Below are 20,043 nucleotides of genomic sequence, written 5' to 3'. Positions count from 1 at the left end.
AAAGAAAGAAAGAAAGAGAAAAGAGAGAAAAGCGTAGTATCTCAAACTCAATGAATTAAAAAATTTTTTTTTTTTTTTTTTTGAGTCGGAGTCTCTCTCTGTTACCCAGACTAGAGTGCAGTGACGCAATCTCAGCTCACTGCGACCTCCCAAGTAACTGGGACTACAGGTACATGCCGCAATACCCAGCTAATTTTAGTATTTTTAATAAAGCTGGAGTTTTGCCATGTTGCCCAAGCTAGTCTTGAACTCCCAACCTCAGGTGATCCACCTGCCTCGGCCTCCCAAAGTGCTGGGATTACAGGCATGAGCCACTGTGTCCAGCCTAAAATTACTTTTTTTTTTCTTGAGATGGTTTTGCTCTTGTTGCCCAGGCTGGAGTGCAATGGTACGATCTCAGCTCACCGTAACCTCCGCCTCCCAGGTTCAAGCGATTCTCCTGCCTCAGCCCCCCAAGTAGCTGGGACTACAGGCATGTGCCACCATGCCTGGCTAATTTTGTATTTTTAGTAGAGTCAGGGTTTCTCCATAGGTTGGTCAGGCTGGTCTTGAACTCCCGACCTCTGGTGATCCGCCTGCCTCGGCCTCCCCAAGTGCTGGGATTACAGGCGTGAGCCACCTGTAAATTACAGGTGCCTGGCCCTAAAATTACTTTTTAAAAATATGTTTTCCTTCAGACATATCTGTTTTTATGCCCAAGAATAATTTAATTGTAAACAAAGCATAAGCTTGCATTCTATTCTATTCATATGCCATCATAAGCATTTTCTACACTGCCTTGTAATAATTTTTAATGGCTGAAGCAAATGTATGTATTGTATTTAACTTACCATTAACCTTTTTTTTTTTTTTTTTTTTTTTGAGACATGGTCTCGTTTATCACCCAGGCTGAAGTGTACTGGCACAATCACGGCTCACTGCAGCCTCGACCTCCTGGGTTCAAGTGATCCTCCCAACTCAGCCTCCCAAGTAGCTGGGGCTACAGACATGCCCTGCCATATCCAGCTATTTTTTAATTTTTAGCAGAGATGTTATGTTGCCCAGGCTGGTCTTGAACTCCCAAGCTCAAGGAATCCTTCCACCTCAGCCTCCCAAGTAGCTAGGACTACAGGCATGTACCACCACATCCATCTATTTTTTAATTTTTAGTAGAGATGAGGTCTCACTATGTTACCTGGGCTGGTCTCGAACTCCTGAGCTCAAGTGATCCTCTCACCTTGGCCTCCCAAAGGGCTGGGATTACAGGAATGAGCCACCACACCTGGCCCAATTTTGGACACAAATTACTTTAAATGTATTTGCTATTTAGTTTAGTAACACTAAAATACACATCTTTTTGTTTACTGCACTTGTTTTAAGAATTATTTACTCAAAAAAGGAATCATTAGCTCAAAAAATTGGAACATACGTCCCCTTTTGTTTGGCAGAGATGAGGTCTTGCCATGTTGCCCACACTGCTGTTGAACTCCTGGGCTCAAGCGATCTGCCTGCCTCGGCCTCCCATAGTGCTAGGATTTACAGGTGTGAGCCACCACGCCCAGCCACACATATGGCTTTTTTTTTTTTTTAGTAATGTAAAATATGTGAGCTTTATTACATGTTAAAGAAAGATAACATGACCCAAATTTATCAAAATTACAATAAAATATTTTTAAGCATATACAAAACTGAAAATAACTGATGCTTTTTTCAATAAAGGTACCTGATATACTATTTAAAGACAGGATAAAACAAAGATACGTTTAATGACTTCCATATCATTTTAAAGCCATCTTATTGAACAATACATCATGAAATCTATAGCTGTACATCTAGGAAATTTACCAATGGCGCTCTCTTCTACCGGTGTGTATATTTTAATTTGTCTCATATGGGTGTCTTTTCCATTTTGATGATTGGCTAGAACAGCAATCTGTATCATTAACGTGCATGGCTTCCTATGATTATCAGTTAAGGGAATGTGAATCCAGCCACTTGGTTCTACCAATTCAAGTTGCCGAATTTCTTGAAGGTTGTGAAAATTATTTCTTACTTTGGCTGAGATCTTGCTTGGAGTATAGCTTTCATCAGATTTGTAGTCTGCATAAATATATAATGTCTTAACTGTTGTTTTTCTTCTGAATTGGATGTTCACTAAATGAGGCTGGGAGCCATCTGATTGCCAATAAGTTTCTAGCTTGTCATCTCGTAACTGATCCACTCCAAATCCTGGTTTGCAAGATGAGAGTGACCCAATTTCTTGTGACCCAATTTCCTGTACTGTTCCAGTCCTTTCCAACTGCTTAGGGTCAGCACCAGGAGGTGTCTTGTTTGGTGTGGTCATTTTTTAAATATTCTGGCTGCTTGCCAAAACTCAGGTTCTCAGGATCTCCAGCAGCTCTGTGCCACTCCCACTTGGCTTCCTAGGACAGCCTGGGTTCCCCAGCGACCCACGTGTGGCTTTCTAAATGTGTAAATATGCCAGTGTCAATTTCACCAGCATTGAATACTATCAATATTTTCAATTTTTTGTTATATAGGCATAAAATTTTAAAAATTTTAATTTCTACCTCTTAGTATCAAATTAAAATTTCTCCATTGTTTACTAACCCACCTAAACATCTTTTTGCCCATTTATATATTGAAAATGTGATGGTTTTAACAACTAATGTAGATGCTGTAAATAATAAAGACATTTTGCTAGTGTCTTTATTTATACAGTTTATTTATTATTATTATAAATAATTTATATTATTTTTTATTTTATTTATTTATTATTTATATTTATTATTTTATTTTTTTATTTATTATTTATACTTTGCCAGTTGACACTGTATAACCAACTTCTGATTCGTTCCGCCAGAGAAAGCATTGATTTAAGACTCAACATGCAACAACAACATAAACTCTGTGTTTTTCTTTCTTTTTTGAGATAGGGTCTCACTCTGTCACCCAGGCTGGAGTGCAGTGGTGTGAGCACAGCTCACTGCAGCCTCGATCACCCTGGGCTCAGGTGATTCTCTTGAGTAGCTGGGACTACAGGCACATGCCACCATGCCCAGGCTGGTCTAGAATTCCTGGGCTCAAGTGATCTGCCTGCCTTGGCCTCCCAAAGTGCTGGGATTACAAGTGTGAGCCACAGCACCTAAACTGTTTTCCAAATAATTCTCTTGTTTAAAAAAATTATAATCCAGTGGATTGTGCTTGCCATCAGTGCCTGTGTCACTCTCTGGTAAAGGTGTGTCATTGTTGGCCACGACCTCTGGGCTGAGATGAGCCATGCTCCTGGTGCAGCAGGGGAGCCCAGCCATGGCCAGTACAGTGGTAGCAGCTGGACTGACCATTGCTGCTACAGGATTTGCAGGCTGTTATGTTTTGCAACCCTTATATAAGGCATGTGGAACCTCAAGTAAAACAAATTTTTCGGCCAGGCATGGTGGCTCATGCCTGTAATCTCAGCACTTTGGGAGGCCAAGGCGGACGGATCATGAGGTCAGGAGATCGAGACCATCCTGGCTAACACGGTAAAACCTCGTCTGTACTAAAAATACAAAAAATTAGCCGGGTGTGGTGGCATACGCCTGTAGTCCCAGCTACTTGGGAGTCTGAGGCAGGAGAAAAACTTGAATTCGGGAGGCAGAGGTTGCAGTGAGCCAAGATTGCGCTATTGCACTTCAGCCTGGGCAACAGAGCAAGACTCCGTCTCTAACAAAACAAAACAAAACAAAAAAACCCCAAAACAAACAAACAACAACAACAAAAACCAAATTTTTCAAAGTCTACCAAAATCTGCCTTCGGTGGTGGCTATTACAGAGGTATGTCTGAACCCGAAATGACAAAATGGAAAGCAGCATTAATAGTAGCTGTAAGCACTACTGCCAATAAAGAGAAAATAAGAGGTGCTCATTGACAAATTACACTCTTAAATCATCCAGGTAGATCTTCTTCTATCATAACCAAAAATCAATGGAGCAAAAGATTTACTAGAATGTCAAGCTAAAAAATGAAGTAAATGTATGAATTTTAAGTTCATATTACTTTATGTATATGAGTACCAATTTTTTGTAAAAAAAAAATGCCTCAGCACTACAACAAAAATGTGACTCATCTAGATTAAATGGATAAACTTCTAGAAACACAAAATCTACCAAGACTGAATCAGTAATAAACAGAAAATCTGAATAAACCTATAACTAGTGGGGAGATTGAATCAGTAATCAAAAACTTCCCAACAAAGTAAAGCCCCAGATCAGATGATTTTGCTGGCAAATTCTACCAAACATTTAAAGAACACCAATCCTTCTCAAACTCTTCCAAAAAATTGAAGAGGAGGAAACACTTCCTAACTCATTCTGTGAAGCCAGCACTATCTTGATACCAAAACAAGGCAAACATATTATAAGAAAACTACAGACCAATATTCTGTATGAATGTATATTGATACAAAAATCCTCAAGAAAATAATAGCAAATTGAATTGAACATATTAATAGAATTATACACCATGACCAACTGATATTTATTACTGGAATGCAAGGATAATTCAACATATGAAAACCAATTAATGTAATTACATTACCTGAACAAAATGAAACAAAAAACCCCAAATGATCATCTCAATTCTTACAGAAAAAGCATTTAACAAAATTCAACACTCTTTCATGATTTAAAAAAAAAACCCTAGTAACAGAAGTAAATTATTTCGGCATAATAAAGGCCATATATTAAAAACCCAGAGCCAACATCATATGCACTGGTAAAAGACTGAAAGCTAGCCTGGCCAACATGGTGAAACCCTGTCTCTACTAAAAATACAAAAATTAGCCAGGCATGGTGGCATGTGCCTGTAATCCCAGCTACTCGGGAGGCTGAGGCAGAAGAATTGCTTGAACCTGAGAGGCAGAGGCTGCAGTAAGCCAAGATCGTGCCACTGCACTCCAGCCTGGGCAACAGAGTGAGACTCCACCTCAAAAAACAAAAAACAAACAAAAAACAACAACAACAACAAAAAACGACTGAAAGCTGGCCAAGCATGGTGACTCACACCTGCAATCCTAGCACTTTTGGAGGCCCAGACAAACAGATTGCTTGTGCCTAGGCGTTCAGAACCAGCCTGGGCAACACAGTAGACTTCATGTCTACTAAAAATAAAAAAAAATTAGCCAGGTGTGGTGGTGCATGCCTGTTAGTCCCAGCTACTCAGGAGGCTGAGGTGGGAGGATACCTTGAACCCAGGAGGCTGAGGATGTGGTGAGCTGAGATCGTGGCAGTGCACTCAAGCCTGGGTGACAGAGTGAGACCCTGTCTCCAAAAAAAAAAAAAAAAGACTGACAGAACTTTTGCTTTAAGATAGAAACAAGACAAGGATATGTACTTTTGCCATGTCTATTTAACATAGTATTGGAAATTTAGCCAGAGCAATTACAAATAAATAAAAGGCATCCAAATTGGAAAGGAAAAGGTAAAATTATCTCTGTATACTGACAACATATGCTACATTTAGAAAACCTTGAAGATTCCCCACAAACACACAAAAACTGTTAGAGCTAATAAATGCGGCAAAGTTTCAGGATACAAAATCAACAAAAAAGTCCGTTGCATTTCTACGTAGTAATAATGAATTATCCAAAAACGAAATTAAGGAAACAATTCCATTTACAATAGCATCAAAAAGAATAAAATACCTAGAAATTAACTTAACCAAGGAGGTAAAATACTTATACCGTGAAAACTACAAAAGACAAAAGATTGCTAAAAGAAATTAAAGAATATATAAATAAGTGGAAAAACATCCCATGTTCATGGACTAGAAGGCTTATTATTAAGATGTCAACAATGCCCAAAGTGATCTACAGATTCAATGCAATCTCTATCAAAACCCCAACCATGTTTTCTGCAGAAACAGAAAAATCCATTCTCAAATTCAAATTGAATCTCAAGGGATCCAGAATAGCCAAAATAATCTTGACAAACAACAACCCCAGAGGACTCATGTTCCATGGTTTCAAAACTTACTACGAAGCATGGTAATCAAAACCGTGTGGTACTGACATTAAAGACAGACTTAAAGACCAATGGAATAGAAAAAAGCCCAGAAATAAACTCTCACTTATACAGTCCAGTAAGTTTTGACAAGAGTGCCAAAACCGTTCCATAGGAACAGAACAGTCTTTCCAACAAATAGTACTGAGAAAACCAGATATCCACATTCAAAAGAATAAAACTAAGCTAATACTATACACAAAAAATTAACTCAAAATGGATAAAAGACCTAAACACAAGCACTAAAACTGCAAAACACTTAGAAGAAAACATAAGGGAAAGACTTCATGACATCAAATTTGGAGATTTCTTTGATATGACACCAAAAGCACAGGCAACAAAAGAAAATATAAGTTGGAGTTCATCAAAATTAAAAACTTTGGTGCATCAAAGGACAACAGAGTGAAAAATCCAAGAATGAGAGAAAATATCTGCAAATCATTTACGTGACAGGAGACTGATATCCAGAATTATATATAAAGAGCTCTAAAACTCAACCGAAAACACAACCCAATTTAAAAATGGGCAAAAGACCTGAATAGACATTTCTCCAAAGATTTTTAATATAGAGACCAGTAAGTACATGAAAAGATGCTCAACATCACTAATCATTAGAGAAATACAAACCAAAACCACAATGAGATACCACTTCACACCTATTAATATGGCTATTATCAAAACAATAGAAAACAAGTGTTGACGAGTGTATTAGTCTGTTTTCACATTGTTACAAAGAACTACCCGAGACTGGATAATTTATGAAGAAAAGGGATTTCACTGGTTCACAGTTCCACAGACTTAACAGGGAGCATGACTGGAAGACCCCAGGAAACTTACAATCACGGCAAAGGGCAAAGGGGGAAGCAAGCACATCTTACCATGGTGGAGCAGGAGAGAGACAGCATGCAAAGGGGAAAGTGCCACACACTTTCAAACAACCAGATCTCATGAGAACTCACTATTATGAGAACAGCAAGGGGGAAATCTGCCCCCACTATTCAATCACCTCCTACCAGGCCCCTCCCCCAACACACGGGATTACAATTCGAGATGAGATTTGGGTGGGGACACAAAGCCAAAGAAGATGTGGAGAAACTGGAACTCCTGTGAATTGTTGACAGGAATGGAAAATTGTGCAACTGCAGTGGAAAAAGAATATGGTGCTTAATCAAAAAATTAAACACAGGACTACCATATAATCCAGCAATTCTACTTCTGGGTATATACACAAAGAACTGAAAGCAGGGACTCAAATAGATACTTGTACACCCATGTTCATAGTAGCATTATTGGTAATAGCCAAGAGGTGGAAACAACTGAAGTGTGCACTGATGGTTAAATGAATTAACAAAATGTGGTACATACATACAGTGAAATATTCAGACTTAAAAAGGAATGAAACTCTGATACACGCTATGTGATGATTAGTATTAAGTGTCAACTTGACTGGATTGAGGAATGCCTAGATGGCTGGTATTGTTTCTGGGTACGTCCGTGAGGGTATTGCCAGAGGAGACTGACATTTGAGTCAGTGGACTGGGACAGGAAGACCACTCTCAATGGGGGTGGGCACCATACAATCAGCTGCCAGTGCACTAAAACAAAGCAGGCAGAAGAAGCAAAGATAAGCCTACTTGCTGAGTCTTCTGGCTTGCTTTCTCTTTTTCCTTGCCAGACGCTTATATCCTCTCCTCCTGCCCATTCACATCAGACTCCAGGTTCTTTGGGCTCTGGATTCTGAGACTTGCACTAGCAGCCTCCTGGGGGCTCTCAGGCCTTAGGCCTCAGATTGAGGGCTGCACTGTTGGTTTCTCTGCTTTTCAGGCTTTCAAACTTGGGCTGAGCCCTACCACTAGCTTCTCCTTCCCGAGCTTGCCAATAGATTATTGTGGGAATTCACCTTCTAACCATGTGAGTTGATTCTCCCTAATAAACTCTTGTATATATACATATATCCTACCTATTAAAGTCATATATATGTATCTCCATATCCTATTGGTTCTGTCCTTCTGACTAATACATGCTACAACATGGATGAAATGTGAAGATAGACATAAAGGTACAAGCATTGTGTAACCCCTCTTATATGAGGTACCTAGAATAGTGAAATTCATACAGAGAGTAGAATAGCAGTCACCAGGCATTAGGGGCAAGGAAACATGGGAAGTTATTAAGTTTGAGATGATAAAAATGGCTGGGCATGGTGGCTCACGCCTGTAATCCCAGCACTTTGGGAGGCCGAGGCGGGCAGATCACCTGAGGTCAGGAGTTCGAGACCAGCCTGACTAACATGGCGAAACCCCATCTCTACTAAAAATACAAAAATTAGCCAGGCGTGGTGATGGGCACTTGTAATCCCAACTACTCGGGAGGCTGAGGCAGGAGAATCACTTGAACCCAGGAGGCAGAGGTTGCAGTGAGCCGAGATCGCGCCATTGCACTCCAGCCTGGGCAACAAAGCAAGACTCCATCTCAAAAAAAAACAAAAAGTTCTGGAAATAGTTGTTATGGTTGTACAACAATGTGAATGCATTTAACGCCACTGAACCATATACCCTCAAACCCATATACACTGGTAAATTTTAGGTTACGTATATTTTACAATAAAAAATTGTGACTAGTATTTAGAATGCATCAGCAGACTAGATATTGAGAGGGAGATGGCTTTCAGGAGAAGAGATGCAAAAAACAAAAAATAGCATGAACTTAGTGCAAACATTTTCTAGCTACATGTGTTTTATCCCACTTTGCACCTAAGTTATCTGTTAATAACATTTGGTACTGAGTGAGAGCCTACTACCTTTCTGCTTCCCAAGGAGTCCAACCAGTGGCCATGTTTTAAAATCAAAGGAAGCCAGGAACAGTGGCTCACACATATAATCCCAACACTTGGGGAGGCCGAGGTGAAGAGGATCCCTTGAGCCCAGGATTTCGAGACCAGCCTAGGAAACACTAAAGTTTTAAAAAAATTAGTGGCTGGGCACAGTGGCTCATGCCTGTAATCCCAACACTTTGGGAGGCAAAGGTGGGTGGATCACCTGAGGTCAGGAGCTCAAGACCAGCCTGGTCAACATGATGAAACCCAGTCTCCACTAAAAATAAAAAAAATTAGTTGGGTGTGGTGGCAGGCACCTGTAATCCCTGCTACTTAGGAGGTTGAGGCAGGAGAATCGCTTGAACCCAGGAGGCGGAGGTTGCAGTGAGCCAAGATCTTGCTACTGCACTCCAGCCTGGGCAACAAGAGTGAAACTCCATCTCAAAAAAAAAAAAAAAAAATTAGTTACGTGTGGTGGCACATGCTTGTAGACCCAGCTACCCAGGAGGCTGAGGTGGAAGGATCGCTTGACCTTGGAAGGTCATGGTTGCAGTGTGCCACGATCATGCCACTGCACTCCAGCCTGGGCAACAGACTAAGAGTTTGTCTCAAAAAAAACAAACAAACAAACAAACAAACAAAAAAACCAGGAAAAAAAAACAGGATAAAAAAAAATCCTTAAGAAAACTGATCTCTGAAGGTATAAGCCAAAACATTATTTGTCTTAATGTGTTACTAATTCAGATTTTATGAAGGTTATTCTCTGTTCACATCTAAATTCTCAAATGTTAAACAAAAATGACTTCAACTCAAGTTACCCAAAAATAAACTGCAACTTATTTAACACATAACTATTCAAAATAAGAAATTTATATCTAATAAAATAAATATTAGATATTTTTCATCTTTCTTTTTGAAATAGTATTTAAGGCATTTGTTTTAAAAATTATGGCATAAAGGCCAGGCATGGTGGCTCACACCTGTAATCCCAGCACTTTGAGAGGCCAAGGCTGATGAGCCCAGGAGTTTTGAGACTAGCTCAGGCAACACGGCAAAATCTGGTCTCTACAAAAAAACACAAAATTAGCTGGGTGTGGTGGTGTGTGCCTGTAGTCCCAGCTGCTCAGCAGGCTGAGGTGGGATAATTGCCTGGGCCCAGGAAGTAGAGGATGCAGTGAGTTGAGATTGCATCACTGCACTCCAGCCTGGGCGACAGAGTGAGACCCTGTCTCCAAAAATTAAAAATAAAAATAAAAATTATGGTATAAATGCAGACATTCCTCTCAGAAATGCAAAGAAAATAACATAAAAATCACCATAAAGAAACCTATTTGTTTTATTCTCTTAACTTTATTTATGGGAAAGAGCATGAGTTATACAGCTAGCAAGACTGCGTCAGGGTCCTACCATATCAGTTTCTTCAATGTTAATTAGGTATACCACCAACTATCACACAGGCTTACAGTTAGATAATAAATAAAGCACAGAGTAGGCACTAAACAAATGCTAGCTCTCTTTTGTTTCTAGAAGTCAAAGTCCCTGAGTTTGAATCCTAACTCCACTTACTGGCTGTGTGATTTTGAACAAGTTACTTAATCTTTCTAGGCCTATTTTGTCACTTGTAAATGTGGATTTTAACAGTAGCTAGCTACTTCATAGGGTTGTTATGTGTATTAAATAAAGTCTGTAAGTCTGGATTTAGAAAAGCCTGGCACATGGTAAACACTCAATAAATATTAGTATCTCATTCTCACCACCACCACCACCACCACCACAATCTATCTGCTTCCCACTGCAGAGCATCTGCAGCTTTATAACTGTTCATTTCTCATTTCATATCTTTAAGTCATCTACAGAAACATGAGTGGTATGTTTTACCAGGAGGCCCATTCTTTTCCTTTTTTTTTTCGCTTCTCTTTAGTAAAAAACAGAATACCAAGCAATAAGTAAATGCTCACTGAATGAAAGAACAAATAATATGTCATAATTTTTTTTTTTTTTTTTTGAGACAGAGTCTCGCTCTGTCACCCAGGCTGGAGTGCAGTGGTGTGATCTCGATCTCGGTTCACTGCAACCTCTGCCTCCTGGGTTCAAATAATTCTCGTGCCTCAGCCTCCCAAGTAGCTGGCATTACAGGCGCCTGCCACCACGCCCAGCTAAGTTTTGTATTTTTAGTAGAGACGGGATTTCACCATATTGGCCAGGCTGGTCTCAAACTCATGATCTCAAGCTATCCACCTGCCTCAGCCTCCCAAAGTGCCGAGATTACAGGCGTGAGCCACTGCATCCAGCTAAAATTTTTTTTAAATTTTTTTAAAAAAGAACAAATACATGGAAATAGATAGACAGTAGCACAGACTGGTCCTACAGAACTTTTCTTGTTTCTCCAACCTAAAATGTGTGTATTGCAAAGATAATATAACAATCTCACCATATGTCCAAGGACAAATACTGAATCTAACCCATTAAGTCAGGACTGGACTAGATTATTTTTTAATTCATCTAACTGACTGAAAGTTTGATGCCAAGCACAAAGGGCTCTTGAAATTTCAATTCACTATTAGGCTTTACTTTCCCCCTCCAATGTAACTATCTCACTCTCCTCAAACCTTCATCATCTATCCCTATTTCACTCTTCACAATGTTTATATTTTCTAAATGAAGTATGAGCCAATCAGGTGTAAATTCTTCATGCTCTCACCACTAACCTCATAAACCAACCTCTGTCTGGCCCTACCCACTGAAGTGCAAATCCTCAACATGTTGTAGATGCCATCCCTTTGGCCTTCTCAAGGATTTTTCTCTTCCTTTGTTTAATCCTACCTTTCTCCTAAAACTTCTTTTCTAGAGAATCACCCATACCACTACATAAATACAACAGTATTTCCCATCCTCAAAAAGGCATCCATAACCACCATCTCCATCTAATAATGGCTACAATTTTTTTCTGTTTTCATGGCAAAAGTTTCATGAAAAAGCCATCCCCACTTCCTCCCTTCATATTCCACTTTCAACCCATTCCCATCTGGCTTCTGTATACATTGCTCCACTCAATCAGCTTTTTTCAATGACCCTGTTATAGCCAAGTCCAATGGTCCCTTTCCTACCCATATCTTACTGACAGTATTTTATAAAGGTGATAACCCCTTTCACAAACTACATTCCTCTTTTGGCTTCCAAGAGACCATATTTTCCTGGTTTTCTATGTACCTCTCTGCTCACTCCTTGGCAACTGGTACTGGGTCCTCCTCTGCTTGACCACAAGGGCTCAGCCCTGAGTCCATTCTCTTCCCTTGGTAATCTCATCCATTCTCATGGCTTCCCACTGTGCTCCTTACATGACCTGCAAAGCTCTACGTCATCTATTCCTTAACTTCCTCATCAGCATTTTTTTTTTTTTTTTTAATGGAGATGGGGTCTCAGCTCTGCCACTCTGGCTGGATGGAATACAGCAGCTATTCGCACGCATGATCATAACATGCTCAGCCTATCGAGTAGCTGGGACAACAGGCCTGTGCCACCCCACCTGCTTTCCCATCTCTTTTTATGTGACTTTTCCCTCGTTCACTATACTGGAGTTCCTTCAGTTGGTTGAATAGGTGTCTTCTTAACCTCAATGGCTTTGTCCATGCTGTTCTACTTCCTGCAGCATTTTTCTCTCTGTTCTTTGAAGAACTGACTCAACCTTGATGTGTCATCTATGTCACTTCTCAGATGTCTTCTCATACCTTCTTCTCCCACCCCCATTTTTTATATTATTCCTCCTTATCTCCTTCATAGCCCTTGCCACAAGTCATTTTTGTTTGTTTGTTTGTTTTTGTCACTGGCCTAATCTGTACATACCATGAGGGTAGGGAGCACAACATCATTGGTGTAAGCTCGGCACCCAGCACAGTGACAGACAAATAACAGGCACTCAGTGTTTATTAAATTAATCAATGATCTGAGACTCATTTACTCACTCATTAACAAACATTTACTGAGTACTTCATAGGTGCCAGGTTATTTGTGCTGGATGCTGGATACAAAGACAAATCAGAGGCAATCTCAAGATCTTTACAGCCTAATGGGGAACAAAGACAAAGACAATACTGCGTGATAAGTGCTATGACATGGGTGAGACCACTTTTAACCAATACAGCCTTTTGGAGGGTGTGTAATGGAAAATATTTCCCTGGGTTCAGCTTCACTAGAACCCAAGATTAATCTAAATGTTGGTTCTGTTTTTTTCATGCCAGATGGCTAAAATCACAATAATTACAAGGCAAGACAGATTTTCATGCAAAGTATGAGGGAAACTGTGAATTGCCATGTAATATTCTAAAGCAGCTACTTACTACTCTCATATCTATTTGTTCCCATCAGTACATAAGTAAATAAGAAACTAGGGAAAGAAACATTTTGGTTTGAATCTGTTCTTAAGTAGGAACAATACATATGACTAATTTAAAATATTTTCCAAAGTTCTTACACCCGTTATATCTAAATTTGATACCATCATCTAAAGATTGAAGGCACTGGATTAAAAAAAAAAAAAAGTACTGCTGCATTAAGAAATAGTATTCACTTATTTTTTAATTCATCTAACAACTATCTACTGAGCACCCATATGTTCTAGGGCTGAGGATACAGCAGCAATCAAGGCAGAAAAAATCCTTACCCTCATGGAGCTTAGAACTGAATTGCAAAAACAAATAATAAACTAAGATAAGACATAAATGAAATCATAATTAGAAAGTCAGTAGATCGGCTGGGCGCAGTGGCTCATGTCTATAATCCCAGCACTTTGGGAGGCCAAGGCAAGTGGATCACTTGAGGTCAGGAGTTCGAGACCAGCCTGGCCAATATGGTAAAACTCCATCGCTACTATGGAAATAAATAAATTAGCCATGCTTGGTGGCACATGCCTGTGGTCCCAGCGACTCAGGAGGCTGAGGCAGGAGAATTACCTGAGCCAAGGAGGCAGAGGTTGCATTGAACTGAGATCACGCCACACACTCCAGCCTGGGCAACAGAGACTCTGTCTCAAAAAAAAGATTCCCATGACATCATAAATTCCAATTTATATACCTCTGAATCCCCAATACCTAGCCTAGAACCTTTTATATGTTAGACACAATATATGCTTGTTGCAGTAAAGGGAATATAGCTATAAATACTAAGTAATTACTACGTATGCTTAATTTCTACTGAAATGGAACGAACTTTCTTTTTTTCGATACATAACATTATTTGACAAAATCACATCGCTTGGGGTATTTTTCTAATTGCATTCTCAGCATAATCCAATTAGTATCTGTTTATAAGCCCTTTTCTTCTGAGAAGCTCAAGGATTTTTACAGATATTATCTCACTAATACTTATAACATCTCCAAGGTAAATGAGGGAAAAAGATGAAATTATGAATCCATAAGCCACACGAATCCATGAATTCATAAATTCCACAAATTCCACTCAGCAAAAATTCCAACCATTTTGCAATTTATGATGCATTTTGTGCATCATTTTCTTTCTGAATCCATCTAAGGCACCTATTTACTCATTATAACTGGATGTGCTGGCCTATACCAAAAATGTTTTCATTATTTACTTAAGAAAGCAAAAATTTCAGAAAGTGTTACAGTAAGCAAAATACAGAACAACATAAAAATGATGAACCTAATCTCCAAATAGTACTTCAGCTAACAACAAGAAGACTGGAAAATATTTAGGAATTAGACACATTATTTTCTTCAAACTTTAGCAATCAGAAACCAACAAGCCCAGTGTCAGCTTTAGCTTCTTTCTGCTCCCTGTAATTTGGTTCTTTTGTGCTAGGATCTTCTAGTAAGCCTTAGTGACTGCCCACCTAGGAACCATTTTCCGCCTCTCCTTTTTTTAAAATAAATTTTATTGTATACATTTAAGGTATACAACATGATGTTATGAGACACACCCAGATAGTAAAAAGGGTGCTACAGTGAAGCAAATTAACCTATCTATTCTCACATGGTTACCCATTTTTGTGGCAAGAGGAACTAAAATCTACTCATTTTGCACAAATCCCAAATATAGTATGATTTTATTATGCATGGTCCTCATGTTGTATATTAAACGTCTAGACTTACTCATCTTACATATTACTACTTCCCCTTCTCCTTTGTTAACAGAATCCCACTTTTTTTCAGGCAACATTGTGCTCAGCCCCAGGAGATAAATCATGATTGATTAGATAATCCCAGTTCCCTTTGCCTGTAATTGGTCATGGTCTAAAACTGGCCAATAAATTAAAGGAAGTTGCTGGAGGTCCCTTCCTCCCTGATAAGTGTGTGGCAAGAGTAGAGTAGGCTCTTTTGCCCCCTAGCCAGTTTCTTTGTGCTTAGGAAGTTGTCAGGTTGAGACCTGATAATTAGAACTGAGATAGTATCTTCTGACATGAGGGGAAGACCAAGAGAACTTCCACGATCCTGTCTCTGCACCCAGACATAAATCACTGAGTCTCATAGCTTCTGTTTACATGAAATAAATGTTATTTTCACCTAAGTCACTGGGGGTCAAACACTCTGTTCCTTGAAGTTGAAAGCACCCTAATTAATACAGATGGATCAAGAAATCAGGCAAGAAGGGAGGTAGAGATTAATCATTGAGCACTATGACTTCTGAGATCTCATTTAATCTTGACAACAGCCCAATAAAAGTTATTAATCTTTTTTGGTTTTTACAGATTATAAAACTAAGGCTTAGTAAAGTTATATAATTAATAGTAACAAAGCTGAAATTTTATTCTAGACCTGACACCAAATCTCAAAAATATAAAATCTCCTTCCTTCCTTATTTACAACTCTAAACAAACAAACAAACAAACAAAAAAAGATGTGTTTTTAGCTAACAAAATTTGGGGAGAGCTAAGGAATATTCTTACAACCTTGTCATAAAAATCTACAGACTTCAACTCTACTTTGTATCAAAGTTATATGGGAGAAAAGACAAAAATATGTGTGCATGTGTATAAAGAGTTCCAGAATGTTTTGTATAATGGCAAAAATCTCACAGAAAAAAGTGGGATAGATTCTACGTGTAATATTTTTCAAAAATTAAATGTAATTTTTATTTTTATTTTTGTATTTAAATGCATTTTTCAATAAATAATGCAATAAGTTAATGACAAATATTTCCTAAACTGAAAGAATAACTTCCTTATTTCAAGCTATTACATTAACCAAGTAGCTATCAATACAGAAACCACAAAGTTTACACTTCCTCAATTCTCATCTCTTCATAAAAACTGATTCAGCATAAATCATGGCAACAAAAAAAATTACACATACTATCTAAGAATCAGTGACGTCATTTTTTTATATAGAAATTTACTAGAACTGGGTTTTCAAAAATGCTATTTATGTCAACTCAACCAGACATATATTCACCTTACATTGCCTTTATTACAGCATTACAAAATGCGCATGCCCGATTTCTGAGCGTATACATGCAACTTACCTTCCCACATGCTCTGCAGTGATGCCTCCTTTTGGTGAATGTAAACCTGGCTTCACATTTCATGCAATTTGGAGCCTGAGAATCCGGTACCCATACTGGAGCCACCTCACCCAGAGTGGTGAATGGCTTTCTGGCAGAAATTCCAAACTGACCAGCTCTGAGATCATTATCTGGGCTATCTGGAGCTAATGTAAGGCATGGTCTACTGGAGATCTCAGCCTCATAACTTTCTAAATGTTCCCCATTTGTATCAACATTAGAGATGTTTCCCAAAGATGGACTGCATACATTGGTTGCTGAGTTTTCCCCTAATTTTGCTTTCCCAAGAATATCATTTTTATTTTTAGTATTATTTCCACTGTTTGCAGGAAAGTCATTTTGTAAATGGTCTGATAATGGCTTTGGAATTTGAAGTTTAAGATTAGAAGGTTGCTTGGGTCTTGCACCACCAAAAGGAACACTGATAGATGGCAGGCTTGCTACTACCTTGGGGGAAGATTGCCCAAGCACTGATGGAACTTGACTACAGAAATTACGTAAATAATTTTTCTTCATTAGGTCACCAGTACTGTTTAAAAGTAGTCCGCTCCCTTCTGTAGCCTCATTTCCTCTCTGTTCATAAATATTTGAGTAGCATTCTGACTTGCTTTCCTCTATTTCTTTTTCTTCTGTTACTGAATCTTCTTTGGAGGGTAAAGTCTTTGGAACAAAAGAAACACCTGGGCCTTGCATTCCATAGGAATCACAACCATTAGATAGAGAACTTGCTGCTGGTGTATCTATAACAGTGGAGAAATCACATTCTTCACTTTCACTGATGCAAGTTCCTTTTAAATCTAGACCTGCATCTGCCAATCCAACACACTGTCCTCCACTATCACCATTAGTGTCCGCAGGCTGACTAATCTGTAGAAACTTTTCCTTTTCTTCGTTTACTTGGCTATCATTCATCTCATTTAGTTTAGTCAACTTCCAATTAGTCATGTCCTGAGATTCAGAGAAATGCTCTGTCATATTAAGGAATTCTGCAGTGCCAAGAGTTTCTTCATGTTCATAACCTTCATTTTCATCAGCCCTAACTTCACTAGGCACAAGGCAATCTGAACACCGTTCACAGTCATTATTCCTTCCAGACCCACTAGGCACGTCTGGTTTGAGAAGCAAAGGTAAACCAGACCGAAGGGATTCTTCAGTTGTGCTCTCCTGTACTGGCTCTTTTTTCATCAAAATCCCCTCACTCATGTGGGAAAAGGAATTTGGACTCCCTAGATCTGTCCTAGGAGAGCTGATTTTGCCAGTGAGGTCCTCATCTGGTATATAGTTCTCTTGCTTTTTAATAGCAGGACCTCCATCTGTTCCCTGGGATGAGATTACTGAATCAACCATTAAACTTGTAATCGCAGACATGGAGGGGTCTCTACCTATACTTCCATCATCCTTTGATTGTGAAGGGGAACAGACACTGGCTAGACTATCAGATGAAGTAGGACACACATGGTTGACAGAACTCCCTTCTATTTTCAGTCTATTCAATGGATCCATTTGTTTCTCTGAGTTCATATCTTTTTCAGTGGACTCATTTATACTAAAACTAAATTGATCAGTTTGTCTGTTTTCATTATCCAGTGAACAGCTAAAAGCATCCATAAGGGATTGACTATTATAATTATTACAATCCTGTAAATCGTTTTGTAATGTCCTTTTATCACAGTTATGCATGACGGCTACAACAAGAACATTCTTCTCATCTGGCAGACAAGCCAGGTTTCCACATTTCTTCTCTCCCACTTCAACAGCACTGCACTGATCATCCCGACTACAGTTTCTCTTAATTAACTGATCTTCTGCAACAGCATTTTCATCAATCCACATTGTGGCAATCTCTGGATTTAGATTACAGTCCTGTCCATTAGCACAATGATCCTCTTCCTCTGTGGTCAGGGGAGCTGAATGAGCCAGGGAGAAGACTTTCAGTTGTGGTTGTGACTCATTAGAAACTGCAGATTCATCCGTAGGGTTAAATGACAGCCGGTGAGAAGGGGGATCTAGAATCTTATTCCACTTTGTATCCAATAAAGTAGAAGAAACTGTTTCATCTGGAAAAAAATAAGTAATTACAATAAGTTTGCTTGTAACACTGGAAAAGCTTATGACTAAGTTAATAACATTTCTAATTATCCTTTGAAAATTAAATATTCCAAGGATATTAGATTTCTAATTTGGGGCTAAAAAATAATATATTTTTAAAAATATATTTCAGACAATTCTCTGCAATTATACGTCACCAAATGGTAGTATCTCAGACTATTCCAAACAACAGAAGAATTCTACCTCAATCTAGTAACATAATTAAACTGACCCACAGGTGAATGGGACCCAGAAAAGGGGAAAGCATCCTTGGATTGAGCAAAGCCAGGACAGGTGCTAATTTAATGGATTAGATGGAAAAAATATTAGAACAGTGGCTAGGATAAGTAATTAAGCAGGAAGGAAAATGAATAAATTTTCTGTAGAGACTGAATGCTCTACAATCTATATCATAATTGGGATGTAGGTTTGAGAGATATACCCATTTGCCAAAACTGGACAGTTAAGATCTATGCATTCTAATGTATATAAAGTTTACCTTTTAAAAAGCTGTAAAAAAATAAGAATGAAGCAGGGAGTGAGAAGGTGATAAAGGTATAAATGAAACAAAATGGCAGCATATGAAATGCTGCGAAAGCTGGATGATGGGTACACTGGGGTTTATTATACTTTTTACTTAAAAATATTTTAAATTTGCCCAACACATGTTAAAAAAAACGTTTGCCACAGTATGTGAAATTCTGCTTATAACCATGTCACAATAAGTTATTAATCAGGTTCATATTTATATTATTATCTGAGGACATTGGGCAGGCATGGTGGCGGGTGGCGGGAATCCCAGCTACTCCGGAGGCTGAGGCGTGGGAATTGCTTCAGCCAGGGAGGCAGAGGTTCCAGTGAGCACTGCACTCCAGCTTGGGAGACAGAGCAAGAATTTCTCAAAAAACAAACCAACCAACCAACCAACCAACCAACCAACCAACCAACAAACAAACAAAAGAAATGAATCTTAAGTGGACATTTCTACTGATGCTTGAGAATATATAATTAACCATTTAGGCAGTTGTGATGTAAATAGTTTTAAATGTATCTTTACTTTATTGGGCAATCAATATGGAACGAGCTATTTTTCTTAGTTTAGGAAATGCAAGCACATTTCTTGACCATACATTCATTGTATAGGGTAGGTAAAGCTCAGGCTCTAGTGTCACACTGCCTGGATTCTAATCCTGCCACTTGTTCGCAAGATAACTTTGAGAAAAGTGCTTAACCTCTCTGTGCCTCTATTCTCATCTATAAAATGGCAATTAGAAGGTCTGTGGGGGCCGGGCGTGGTGGCTCACGCTTGTAATCCCAGCACTTTGGGAGGCCGAGGCAGGCGGATCACGAGGTCAGGAGATCGAGACCACGGTGAAACTCCGTCTCTACTAAAAATACAAAAAATTAGCCGGGCGTGGTGGCGGACGCCTGTAGTCCCAGCTACTCGGAGAGGCTGAGGCAGGAGAATGGCGTGAACCCGGGAGGCGGAGCTTGCAGTGAGCCGAGATCGCGCCACTGCACTCCAGCCTGGTGACAGAGCGAGACTCCGTCTCAAAATAAAAAAAAAGAAGGTCTGTGGGATTTTAAGTATCTGGCATTTAGTG

At 39.1% G+C, this 20,043-nt stretch overlaps 2 protein-coding genes and 1 pseudogene across 3 annotated transcripts in view; 1 reads left to right on the top strand and 2 right to left on the bottom strand.

Moving 5' to 3' along the window:
• ZFYVE9 (zinc finger FYVE-type containing 9) overlaps positions 1-20,043 on the bottom strand; it is a 211,203-nt gene that overhangs the window by 98,864 nt on the left and 92,296 nt on the right. For both annotated transcript variants that reach the window (XM_032137658.2, XM_032137659.2), the window contains exon 4: positions 16,313-18,408. In XM_032137658.2, the coding sequence (XP_031993549.1) occupies positions 16,313-18,408 (2,096 nt within the window). The remainder of the gene's footprint in view (positions 1-16,312; positions 18,409-20,043) is intronic.
• LOC116457933 (anaphase-promoting complex subunit 10-like) lies at positions 1,981-2,367 on the bottom strand. The gene is made up of 2 exons (XM_058430365.1): positions 2,119-2,367; positions 1,981-1,997 (listed from the first exon to the last, which is right to left on the bottom strand). The coding sequence occupies exons 1-2, from the start codon at positions 2,321-2,323 to the stop codon at positions 1,981-1,983; spliced, it is 222 nt and encodes a 73-aa protein (XP_058286348.1). The 5' UTR covers positions 2,324-2,367.
• On the top strand, positions 3,289-3,987 carry LOC116458064 (mitochondrial import inner membrane translocase subunit TIM14-like; annotated as a pseudogene).

The sequence above is a fragment of the Hylobates moloch genome, unplaced genomic scaffold, assembly GCF_009828535.3.
Source record: "Hylobates moloch isolate HMO894 unplaced genomic scaffold, HMol_V3 SCAFFOLD_18, whole genome shotgun sequence".
Lineage (NCBI taxonomy): Eukaryota > Metazoa > Chordata > Mammalia > Primates > Hylobatidae > Hylobates > Hylobates moloch.
The sequence above is the reverse complement of the archived record's forward strand: the minus strand, read 5'-3'. Positions and strand labels throughout refer to the sequence as shown.